Source organism: Urocampus carinirostris, chromosome 17 (assembly GCF_059441175.1).
Source record: "Urocampus carinirostris isolate Australia breed hairy pipefish chromosome 17, RoL_Ucar_1.0, whole genome shotgun sequence".
NCBI lineage: Eukaryota > Metazoa > Chordata > Actinopteri > Syngnathiformes > Syngnathidae > Urocampus > Urocampus carinirostris.
The window spans coordinates 3,581,856-3,595,016 of NC_142365.1; the positions used below are offsets into that span (position 1 = coordinate 3,581,856).

General features: G+C 38.8%; 1 protein-coding gene across 4 annotated transcripts in view; it reads left to right on the plus strand.

The window, feature by feature from the left end:
- The window catches only part of gria3a (glutamate receptor, ionotropic, AMPA 3a), a 118,141-nt gene extending 105,262 nt beyond the window's left edge, over window positions 1-12,879 (plus strand). The window contains exons 14-16 of one of the 4 annotated variants that reach the window (XM_088321332.1): window positions 67-181; window positions 5,803-6,051; window positions 7,857-12,879. In XM_088321332.1, coding sequence (XP_088177458.1) covers window positions 67-181; window positions 5,803-6,048 — 361 coding nt within the window. In that variant the 3' untranslated portion in view covers window positions 6,049-6,051; window positions 7,857-12,879. Of the gene's footprint in view, window positions 1-66; window positions 182-5,802; window positions 6,052-7,856 lie in introns of those variants that run through there. The other 3 variants (XM_088321331.1, XM_088321333.1, XM_088321334.1) reach the window with 3 other exon arrangements.
- The last annotated feature ends 282 nt before the right edge of the window (window positions 12,880-13,161 follow it).

Below are 13,161 nucleotides of genomic sequence, written 5' to 3' on the forward strand. Positions count from 1 at the left end.
CGCGCGGTTCGTTCGAATAACATAAAATAACAATCCGATGTTATTTATGTTATTTCCCCGGTGAAGAACTGCAGTAAACCTTGCCGTATTGAAACTGAGCGAGCAAGGCATCTTAGACAAGCTGAAAAACAAATGGTGGTACGATAAAGGTGAATGCGGAACCAAGGACTCGGGAAGTAAGGTCAGTCGCTAAGGGTCTATTATTTTCGACTTCATTTGCCCTTTCACTGCCGGATACGGTAATCCCTCGTTTTTTTTCGGTACCTAAAACCAGGCTTGGGTAGGGTTACTTTAACTGGATTACTTTTGGATGACTCCAATACCAAATATGCTAATCAAAGACAAAAGAAACTAAATAGGAATACAATGACGACTCACAACCAATGTTCCCTGTCATTTTCCTTACGGGTCTGAGCGTTCACACAAAGTCGGTGAGCAACGCTTGAAACAACAGTGAGCCACGGCAATCCCAAGTGTGGCAACTCAGTCATTATCGAACATGTTCAAAACTTGACATCACGTTAGATTTTGCAGAGTTTCCAGCAATGCAAAAAAATGTTTTCACTTTTAAATGAATTGACTTATGTACTATTGCAAAGGTTGTACGGCCTACAAACGTCGTTTGTTTTTACAATTCTTTCACAAGATTTTTATTTCTTTTTTTTTCCTGGTATCTTTTGTCGCATAATACTAAAATTTTGGGGGGCTTTTTGAGTCAGTTGCACGATACACAACTGTATTTAATTACATTTTTTTCAGGGGAAGTACAATGTTGGCAACGAACTTTTTCCCTGTTTTTTTTCTACTTTTTTTTTGAATTCCTTTAAAAAATATCTCATTGTGTTTATTTTTTCCGAGCTGTTACTTTTTTCCTACATTTCTTTTTCTTTTTTTCTGGCTTTTTTCAAAATTTTTCCTTCTTTTTTTCTCTTCCTTTTTTTCTTTTTGTCTCAGCTTTTCACTACTTTTTCATGTTGGTATTTTTTTCTTTTTTGATCTATTCCCCCCTTCCTTTAAGTCATTTTGTGCATAATTTTACATAATATTTGGTCATGTTGGGATTAAAGAAGCAAAAACAACCTGAAGAGCCGTTTAGGACCCGAATGAGCCGGTTCCTTTTAGTGAGCCGAGCCGGAGAAGCCGGTTCTCGACAAACTCTACTCACTTTACTCAACTTTGTTCTACTTCGACCTTGACTTCCAAATACCGCCTTTAGAATACAACGTCAGGGGAACCCGTGTATTTTTACCTTTATGCACTGTCACTTTGACTTGAGTCGCTTCTTAATGAGTCATTTTGAGCCCTCATTTTTGTGCGCCGGCTAGATTTTCTTGTGCGCTGAGAATGTGCGAGCAGTGCGTGATTGCGCACGCGCGCAGCTTAGGGGAAACACGGCTCACAACACGTGGTAAGCTTTCTCTCCTGGCTTTGATCTCCGGCAAAATGAACATAAAATGCGACGGAAACAAAATGAAAATAAATCCAAACAGCTTGCCAACATCATTTTTGCCCTTCCATGTGTTCCGTTACTCCCCAAGCCTGCACAAAATGGAGTCATTTTATTCCTATTTAGTTTATTTTGTCTTTTATGAGCATGTTTAGTATTGGAGTAATCCAAAAGTCATTGAAAGTAATCCAGTTAAAGTAACCCTACCCAACCCTGCCTAAAACCCACAAAATAGAAACGTTTTTTTAAATGGGATATCGGGAGCATAAATGAAGCTGTCGCAAAACCAGAGCACGGTGTATCGTTTTTGTGAGTGCTCTCCTCATAATACTCCGGCCATTCCCGCGCATCCTTGACTCTTAGCTGGTTCAAGCAGACAGGAAACCGAAAGAGGTGAATGATAGACGTAGGAGTGTGATACCTGATTTGCTAATCATCAACTCGGCATTCTAAAATAGAAAGCGTGAAAGAATTGAGGAGGTGGGCCAGACAAGTACCTCGTCTTCCACGATTTTGGTAGCTCAATTTTTTTCACCAGATGTAGTTTCACCGAAGCCAGAGCATTTTTTTTACGTTTTTTTTTTTCGAATGTGAGATTTCGCCCGTACGATTTTGCGCATACATTGTTGCGTGCAATTTTGCGCGTACGTTTTCATGCATACGTTTTTGCGCGTAAGATTTCTCACGTACGATTTCGCCCATACGTTTTCACGCATACATTTTCGCACGTACGTTGTTGCGAAAAGAAATTTGCGCGTACGATTTCTTGCGTGCAATTTTGCACGTACAATATCGCGCACACATTTACGCTCGTATGTTTTGGTGCGTACTTTTTCGCGCGTGCCATTTCACCCGTATGATTTTTTGCGTGCAATCTTGCATGTACCTTTTTGCGCATACAATTTTGCGCATACATTTTCACATGTATGTATTCGCGCGTACGTTGTCGCGTGCAATTTCGCACTTACGTGGTCGCGCATAAAATTTTGCGCATACGATTTCTTGCGAGTGAAATTTCACGTGTACGATTTCACCCATAGTATTTCGCACACACATTTAATTTACTCACGTATGTTTTCGCGTGTACGTTTTCGCGCGTACGTTGTCGCATGCAATTTCGCGCTTACGTTGTCGCGCATAAAATTTTGCGCATACGATTTCTTGCGAGTGCAATTTCACCAGTGTGATTTCGCGCGTGCAATTTCGCATGTACCATTTCACCCGTAGTATTTCGCGCACACATGTACGTTTTCGCGCTTACGTTGTTGCGCATAAAATTTTGCGGGTACGATTTCTTGCGTGTGCAATTTCGCCTGTATGATGTTTTGCGTGCAATTTCGCACGTACCTTTTTGCGCATCCGATTTCGCGAGTACATTTTCACACTAACGTGTTCACAAATACGTTGTCGCGTGCAATTTCGCGCGTACATTTTCATGCATACGTTTTCGCGCATAGAATTTTGCGCGTACGATTTCTCGCTTGTGCGATTTCGCCCGTACTATTTCGCACACACATTTACGCACATACGTTTTTGCTCGTAACTTTTCGCGCATACGATTTCGCCCATACGTTTTCGCGCGTACATTTTTGCACATACGTATTCGCGCATACGTTGTCGCGGGCAATTTCGCGCGTACATTTTCATGCATACCTTTTCGCGCGTACGATTTCTCGCTTGTGCGATTTCGCCCGTACTATTTCGCACACACATTTACGCAGGTACATTTTTGCTCGTACCTTTTTGCGCAAACGATTTCGCGCATACATTTTTGCACGTACGTATTCGCGCATACGTTGTCGCGGGCAATTTCGCGCGTACGTTTTCATGCATAGGTTTTCGCGCATGGAATTTTGTGCGTACGTTTTCTCGCATGTGCAATTTCTGTGTACTATTTAGCGCACACATTTACGCACGTACGCTTGGTCTCTTCCCGGACCCGATAACAATCCACCGAGCACCCAGTGGCGATCGGCATTTCGTTGCGTTCGTCTGACTTTGAATCCTATTCGACACATTGACTTGTGCACCCGTTTGACTGACAGCGTACACCGGCATATCATAGTCGTTCACACAGACAGCCACGCCCACCCGACACAAACCCACAGCCCTCCATAGAAAGCATTCGCTTTGTTGTCTGCTGCAGAACACAATGCACGCTGAAAATCCACAAAGTGCGATAGAGCGAGGGATTACCGTACATCCTGATAGTCATGCCACATGCATGTGGACGGTCACGGCATGATCCCGCGCAGCTTTAATGGAACTCATGCCATCAAGCAACATCGCTATCAAACCATCCTGCTGCTATTTAATCATCCGGGCTGCTATTGAAATGGAATTTATTGCCGTTCGATTGCCTCGGCTGCTTTCTCACTTTGCTGACTTTTACATGCCTCTTTTGACCCGGAAGAGCTGTCTTAAGGGTCGAATGTTTCCGCCAGATCGTCTTAGTGAGAAAAGGCAAAAAGAATATTGAAATAAAATCAGCACGGTTATGAGTCAGAAAGAGCTTAATTCATGTTAGAACAATGTAATAACATAGTAATTGGCCAGTCCCCTCAGTCATATTTCTAGAATCATTGAACGTCGGAAAGAGCCAAAATAATTGTGTTATTACAATGTAGTTACATAGTAATAGGCCAGTGCCCTCACTAATATTTCTAGAATCATGATAGAAAGAGATAAGTTAATTGTGTCAAAACAATGTAGTAAAATAGCAATAGGCTAATACACCGACTTTTTTCCAGCAATAAAAGTCAGAAAGTGCTAAATGATGTTAAAACAATGCAGTCAAATAGTAATAAGCCACTATATTACATTGTTTAACCCAACATCGTTAAAAGTCAGCCGGAGCTAAATAAACTTTGTTATAACAATGTAGTAACATAGTAATAGGCCAGTGTACCATTTTCTTTCCTCAATTAGTTCATAAAATCAAGTAATACACTAGAATGTTTATGTTTAAAAAGATAGTAATATCACAGCTTATAGTTAGTTGTAACGACACTGTAATAACAGATAATTGAAAAAAAGATGAAAATGATCAGATACTCATCAGAATAATCATACCAACACTCGTTGTTATAATGTATTAAAAATAAGCAAATCAATTCACATTTCTGCCTTTTATCTAAACTGTCTGGTCTGGGGATCTGCAACAAGAGGCTCTCTGGCGCTTTTTCAAAAAATGTTTGATAATGGAAAATGATGACTTTTTTTCAATAATTATCGATATAAACAATATATATATACAGTATGCGCTGCCTTCCTTATAAGGCTTATATAAAGGTCTTAATTTTTGTGGCATGTTTTTTGTTTGGGTCCAATATGGCTCTTTCACTATTTTGGATTGCCAACCCCTGGTCTATAAGTAAGTTAGTAAGAAAGTAAGAAAAAAAGTAAGAAAGTAAGAATGTAAAAAAAGTAGAAAAGTAAGAAAGAGAGAAAGTAAGTAAGAAAGAAAGAGAGAAAGATGGAAAAAAAAGAAAGTAAGAAAAAAGTAAGAAAAAGGTAAGAAAGCAAGAAAGAAAAAAGTAAGAAAGAGAAAGAAAGTGAGAAAGAAAGAAAGAAAGAAAGAAAGAAAGTGAGAAAGAAAGAAAGACCGAGAGAGAAAGAAAGGGAGTAAGAAATGGAGTGAGAAAGAAAGGGAGTGAGAAAGAAATGGAGTGAGAAAGAAAGTGAGAAAGAGATAAAGAGAGTGAGAAAGAGATAGAGAGAAAGGGAGTGAGAAAGTAAGAAAGAGAGAAAGGGAGTGAGTGAGAAAGAAAGAGCGTGAGAAAGGGATTGAGTGAGAAAGAGAGAAAGATAGAGATAGATAGATAGATACTTTACTCATCCCCGTAGGAAAATTCACCCTTCCAGCAGTATCCTTGTGTTGAAAAATAAAATACTAAAATAAAAGATATAGAATACAAAATACCCAATATAACGTGTTGCTATAGAGTATTTAAATAGTGCTACGGAAAATACACACTGTCATAAAAATATGGGCTTTTACTCCCCCGGGTGGAGTTAAAGAGCCTCATGGCATGAGGAAGAAATGATCTCCTCAGTCAATGCTACAATTGTTGGAAAGTAGGAATAATAAAGTCGATACTTTATTATATTTTCTTCCGGTTACAAAACTCGCATAAATTGCTTTCAATATAATTGTTTGGCGCGCGATAGCAGCAAAACGGCAAAACGAATTTGAGGCGGTTCAGACCTGTACGACCACGACCGCTTTCCTTTTCGCGTAAAATAGGATCCGTCTGCATTCACCTTCCTAGATCCTAGTTTCATAACTTCGGGAAATTGTTTGTTTTGTTTTTGCCTTTAAAAAAAGCCTTAACGGCGGCCTTTAACCCCCCCAGGACAAAACAAGTGCACTAAGCCTGAGCAATGTGGCAGGGGTCTTCTATATTCTGGTGGGGGGGCTGGGCCTGGCCATGACCGTGGCCCTCATCGAGTTTTGCTACAAATCTCGACAGGAGACCAAAAAACTCAAACTGGCAAAGAACGCCCAGAATTTTAAGCCGGCCCCCCCGGTCAACAGCCAGAATTTTGCCACCTACCGGGAAGGATACAACGTCTACGGGACGGAGAGCGTCAAAATATAAAAGGTACATGTCAAACAAGGACTTGCCCTTTTTAATCTGTTCACTGGATGTCACCATAGCCGATAACAATCCACCGAGCACCCAGGCGCTACTCACAAAGCACCCACTGTAGCTGTGTTTGCTGACTACTGTTAGGAATTTAATATTAAAATGTACCGTTTACCAAATTGTTTATTGAAGTAGAAATTAAAACATTCAGACCCACAAAAACATTGCAATATACAAAATAATTTTAGTTCTTTACACACTGAACAGATTTAAAGTAAATCAACGACACAAAATCTCTATAAATGCAAAAATAAAAAATATTAACGCTTAAGTGCTATAAATGTATTATAAAATGCAGAACAATTATCTACACTTACATTTTAACCAATTTTGACACAGATCCTCCGAAAAACAGGAAAAAATGTCAATTACATTAAGTAAAACAAAAAGCAAAAGATTAGCTCTAAAACCTCTAACACCGTGTACTTTACTATGGCCAAATATTTAGACATTGTGAAAGAGTTGTGAATGTTTGACTTCTCTTTCTAGAAGTCATTCAGTGATTGTGCACAATAATCGCCTGTAAAAATGGATCCCGGGTTGCATTTACGCATGTTTATTATCGATTCTAATTTGAATACAGCCTGCAAGACCGAAAGATTGCACTCGAAGCAATCAATATCGTTAACATTAGTCAAAATTTAGCTCATTTTTCTGCTTTTTAGACATACAGCACTTTTTTTTTTGTCCTCCGTATCCAACTCAATTACTGCGCATCACCTAGAGCACAGGTGTCAAACAGGCGGCCCGCGGGCCAGATCAGGCCCGCTAAGGGATGGAATCCGGCCCGCGAGACAACACTCAAAGAAGCGCAAGAGAAAAACAAGCTGCAGGTTGAAATATGTCAACTTGATGTTGCCAAAGAAAGATGCCTCGAGCAAAGACACTGTAATTGTATTTATTTATTTCACTCTCTCTCTTTTCCACCCCTTTTCTCCCACTCTTTCTCTGTCTCTTTCTTTCTCTCTCTGTGTCTTTTAACCCCTTTTGCTCTAACTTCCCTTTTTCCTTCTCTCTCTCTCTTCATACCCTTCGCGCTCTTTTCTCTCCTTGTCTATTTTCTCTTTGGATTTCTTTCTTCCTCTCCCTCTTTTTACCCCCTCTCTCACAACTTTTGATCTCTTTTGTTTCTCACGCTCTCTACCTCTCTCTTTTTCTTTCTTTGTCCCACCCTCTCTCCTTTTCCCTCCCTCCTTCACTTATTTCTTTATCTCTTTTTCTTTCTCTTTAATCTACTATTCCGGCCCCCGACAGAATGTTTGTTCTATCGTGTGGCCCCCGAGTTCAAATGAGTTTGACACCTCTGACCTAGAGAGCCCTTACTGTGTTTGTAAACATGAATGGCAGAATTCATGTCAGTTTATAGCAGCCCATTTACTCAAAAGATCCCAGATCAGATAGGAACAGCTCCAACTAGCATAAAGTATAAGTTAGCAGCAAGATAGCGAATGTATTTAGTCATCGAAGTCAACACACTAAATTTCATTCTTTAAAAGTCCTGGGAAAATAAAAAATTGGCCTTGAATATGCTTGAAAAGTGCTTGAATTTGACTATAAAATGGTGTTAGGTAGGACGAAACTGTGCCCATTTCCCAGTAAATCCCTATTAGCTGTGTGTTGGTAGGACATCTTGACAGGTAGGAAGGAATTTCAAGGTTTTTTTTCCACCAAACGGGCCCCGGGCTCAAACGAGTTTGACACTCCTATCATACGGGTTCATCGGAATATATCATCTATACGTGTTTTTCAATTTTTTTCAGTTCTTGCGAGTTCCCACACGAGGACCACGGGTGAGGTCGGGTCCTGCCGTGCCCGAAGCCGCAAAAGCCAATTTCCCGCGAACGCAACACGAAGTTCCGAGGTTCCAGTTCCTCTCCTAGTGCCTTACGGAACCACGCTGGATTCCTCACTTTTCCTAAATCAAAATCCAAAAGATGTGACTTCCCTTTTTTAGTTCGTAATTATGCTCGCTCGGCCTTTAAAGGGACAGTGTGTAATATTGAGTGCCCCCTAGTGGTACAAAGAAAAACGTTCACCCGGTGAAAAACAAACAAAAAAACTCGAACTATCGTACCAATGTTCATTTTTGTATTAGGTCGAGGAATTTGGATTAAGTCGGCGCCATGTTGGTTCGGTATCCTGCTGCCACGCCTCGTTGTGGACAACAGTGCCATCTAGTGGTGAAATATTACACATTGGGACTTTTCCTGTGTTTATTATTTATATAAAGACTCAGATGATGTTTCATGATTTTGCTTTTGGGGACATTCTGCCTTGTATCACTTCTATTTAGTTGTTTTATTTTGAAACTTTTTGGTGTAAAATTCAAGTTTCACTTATCGCAAGGGTGGGAAACATGTGGTTCTAGGGCAGGCTTGTCAAACTCAGTTCGGCTCTGGGGCCGGATCCCTGTTTTATGTTCTCAGGTGGGCGAGATAGGGCAGCACGGTGGCGCGGTGGTTAGGGCGTGTGCGGCACAGTTCTGTGGTCATGAGATCGAGCCTTCCTGTGCAGAGTTTGCATGTTCTCCCTGTGCTTGCGTGGGTTTCCTCCGGGCACTCTGGTTTCCTCCCACATTCCAAAAACATACATGTCAGGTTAATTGACCGGTCTAAATTGTCCCCTGCCCAATGCCCAAAAATAAGCTGGGATGGGCTCCAGCACCCCCGTGACCCTACTGAGGATAAGCGGTGCAGAAAATGGATGGATGGGCAAGATCAGTCAAACTACGTGTTTAAACCAAGCTAAATATTTGGCGTTTTGTCGTATTCTAAGCTTCATTATTCAGCCTACATATTATAATCACTGATAATAAAAGATTTTTTTTTAAGGATTTATTTACAAACAATAAAAATAAGGTTTTTCATGTTTGATTTTGAAAATGTTTATGAATTTATCTTATTTTTAACCCCTTAACATTCCTTTAAAAGTCGACTAAAATCCCAGTCCAAGACGTTCCTAAAGTAAATAGAATTGCTGTTCTTGAACCAATGAAGGACTATTATATTAAGGTCTATTTTAAAAGGTAAGACTCAAGTTTTGCCCCAAACTGAAATAATCACTTCAAGTGCTACTAGCACGGAAATAGTTTTATTTTCGCCTAAAGGTTTTTTGCAATCACATGCCTGCAAAAGAGTGTAGCCTGGTCCACTTAGCTGAAAAACAGTTGGGACAATAGCATTAAGCCTCACCTGGTCCCGAATCAAATTTGATCATCATCAGAAAAACTAAACACATATTTTACATATTCTTCTGATGGTAGGTCTACGCGTTTCCCAAAGTGGCCATTCGGAGAAGACCAGTTTACAGCTCTAAAACCTCTACAACCGTATATTTTACTATGGCCAATTATTAGACATTGTAAAAGAGTTGTGAATGTTTGACTCCTCTTTCCGAAGTCATTCAGTGATTGTGCACACTTGCGCGTAATAATTGCCTGTAAAAATGGAGCACACATGTTTATTATCGGTTCTAATTAGAATACAGCCTTGCACAAAAATCACGTTGGGAATTTCATTAGGAAACCAATGTGTCAATCAACATTTGAATCGGTCACTATTGGCTAAAGATTTTTAAATCCCGTTGTCATGTTGTTTTCTTTTTTTCAATACAGCTCAATAAACCTCTACAACCGTGTATTTTATTATGGCCAATTATTAGACATTGTGAAAGAGTTGTGAATGTTTGACTTCTCTTTCCAGAATTATTTCAGTGTGCAGAATAATTGCCTGTAAAAATGGATCCCGGGTTGCATTTACGCATGTTTATTATTGGTTCTAATTAGAATACAGCCTGTAAAAATTGCATAAATATCACATTGGGAATTTCATTAAGAAACCAATGTGTCAATCAACATTTGAATCGGTCACTATTGGCTAAAGATTTTTAAAGCCAAAGTTGTCATGTAGTTTTCTTTTTTCAATACAGCTCTAAAACCTCTACAACCATGTATTTTACTATAGCCAATTATTAGACATTGTGAAAGAATTGTGAATGTTTGACTTCTCTTTCCAGAAATCATTCAGTGCGTGGAATAATTGCCTGTAAAAATGGATCCCAGGTTGCATTTACACGTGTTATCGGTTCTAATTTGAATACAGCCTGTAAAATTGCATAAAATCACGTTGGGAATTTCGTTGGCAAACCAATGTGTCAATCAACATTTGAAACGGTCGCTATTGGCTAAAGATTTTTAAAGCCAAAGTTGTCATGTCGTTTTCTTTTTTTTCAGGACTGCATAGGTTGTCACAGGCTAAGAACCGTAAATTATTATTCCGTTAGTTATATATAATTCTTTTCTTTTTCTTTCTATATCTGTTGGTAATATCGTGTGTTTTGGCGTAAAAATTTTACACGGTTGGATTTACTGGACTTTCCTGAATGTAACCTCAGTATATTTCCAGGTAATCGTTTCATGAGTACAATTTCACAGCACTTTTAATGAGAGTTATACTGGCTTTAGTTTACCGGTATCTCATTTCTGATCCTGATGTTTCCGAACCAACTCACCACACTAAACAAACTCACGTAGGAGCTATGAATTTAATCATTTGTCACGCTGCTTAGAAATCGATACAGAAATTTCAGAATAAGAGTTTTAGCAGTGAACCTACCGGACTGGACCTATTAAAGCTGAGAAAATACTGCACAATATTGTCTTTAACATGAAACCAATAAAATATTCATTTTAATTATCTGCAAACAAATATCGGTCCATTGAATCTCCCATTTGGAAGGTTAAAGTCTTGGGATTCAAGAAATGCCAACCATTCCTTAGTTTCTATTTTCTTTTTCGCTCGCAACTTTACTGTGCATATGACAATAAACACTTGGAATTGAGTTTAATTTAAAAAAAGACCCATCACAGAAACATCGATATACCTCTGAAACAAGATACTGGGAAAATATATAACCGGAGTAGCTCACCGAAGTCGTTGTGTTCAATAATAATGTGCAACCATGGTCCTCTTATATCCGTGAGTGTAGTAAATCCAGGAGAATAAAATATTTACAAATACAGAATAGTAAAACATGCTTTCTCTATGCCGTAGACAACCAACCAAACTTGCTATTCACATTCATCTTTTTCGGCCAATTGCAGGCTTTGTTTTGTCCTTTTAGCCTATGCAAGCCCGTAAATGATAAAAAGGATCCGCCCCCTTTACCTCCGAATAACTTTAGCCAATAGTGATCGATTCAAATGATGATTGACACATTGGTTAGCCAATGAAACGCCGGTATATAAATCCCATCATACACCACAGACTACTTCACGTTCGGGGGAAAATCGAGTCGGCGGCTGTTGCATTAGTTGCAAGACTTTGCGACTTAATATTGATCCATATATAAGGCGCACTGTATTATAAGGCGCATGGTCAGCTTTTGAAAAAAATTAAGACTTTTAGGTGCGCCTTATAGTGCGGAAAATACGGTAGTCCCAAACACCGATAGCACTATTACTGCCCTCTAGTGGCGAGAATAAATATTTGGTTTGAATTTAAAAGAGAAAAAAAATCATAACTTTTGAAAGAAATGAGAGACTTGCTTTTACTTACTGTATCTGGCCCGCGGGCCTTATGTTTGACTTGCCTGCCCCAGTGTTTTTTGGAAACAAAGATGGAAGAAGACAAAAACAAATACAACATTCTTAAAAGTTTTTCAAGGCTGTAAAAATGTTTAGAATACAGCGCTACTAAATACTACGAATATTCCCTTTAAAACAAATGACGAAATACACATTTTCTATAAAAACTACTGAAATCGAAGAACTAAAACAAGCAATTTTCAATTTCATATGGACAACGTCATTTGTGGCAGTTTCTCAACTGGTGGGTTGGGACCCATATGAGAAAATAGTAATAATAACAATAATGAGTATAAAAACGGATACAATTTACCTGCAGATGAAATGAGTCACAACATTAGCTTCTCTGCTGGCTTTGATCTCTATAAGGGGAATTAACATTTTAGCACAACAGAAACAAAAGGAAAATAAATCCTAACAGCTTGACAACATCAATCACAATACTGTGCATGTTGAGAGATTTGTCAGCTGTGGTTAGAATGTTTAAAATCCATCGGCACCTCCCAGTTGTGTTGAAGGGGACCACATCCCATTTTATTATGTTTTTTTTGGTTTTATTTCCTATATTTTCCATGACTGGATCCGCCAAAAAGTTATATATGCTACGTTTTGCTTTTTGATGGTTATGTTGTTTTTTTAAGGATAAAGTTACATTTCACTATTTCTGCTTAAAACTGCACAATATTTTTCACTCAATAACTTTGAGAAGTGATTTTTTTCTAGATTTGGGTCGCAATGGAAGGTCCTATTTGAGAACCATTATGGTGCATTAGTGCCATCTGCTGGAAACTTGCTGTAACGCCATGTTCGATGTGTTTTTTAAAAAATGGCAGTCTTAATTGCTATTAAGAAAACGTTTTAAAAATGTGAAAATTCTCTTATTCATTCTGAAGTATTATTTTAAATGTCTTGAAAAAATAAATGTGTAACTTATTTTTGGGGCAGTTCCAGTCGTTGTTTTTTTAAGCTGTTATGGCTCTTGACATTTTTGGTTGCTGGAAGCTGAATTATCACATCTTTTTACAGAACTTGAGATGATTCCATTTGCTTTTTACACTGCAAAAATACATTATTGAGCCAATTTTGTTCACGTTTGAGTATATTTTCTGAAGGGATACAACATAAATCCACGTAAATGTAAGATGTGTATTTGATCCGATAGAATTTTAAGTAAATAAACATGTACATGAATAATGAAACTCTGTTTTACCTTTGGTGTGACTGAACCTGGTTTAATGGAGTTAGTGGGTGGATGCAGAGGGTGGAGGGTGAATTCAAATTAAAAGATTAGAAGATTTTGTCGCTTTAATTGCATCCTACTTCCTATTCCGAATACTTGCCCAAATTGTCGATTGGTCACGGCCATATTCCTTTACGCGCGTGCCGTTACCAAGGTAATCGAGTTTTTGCTTTTCCCTTTAGTATCACTCCAAGTCTTGGGGCGCATAGCTCATAAATACAGAATTATAAATGTAATTTTA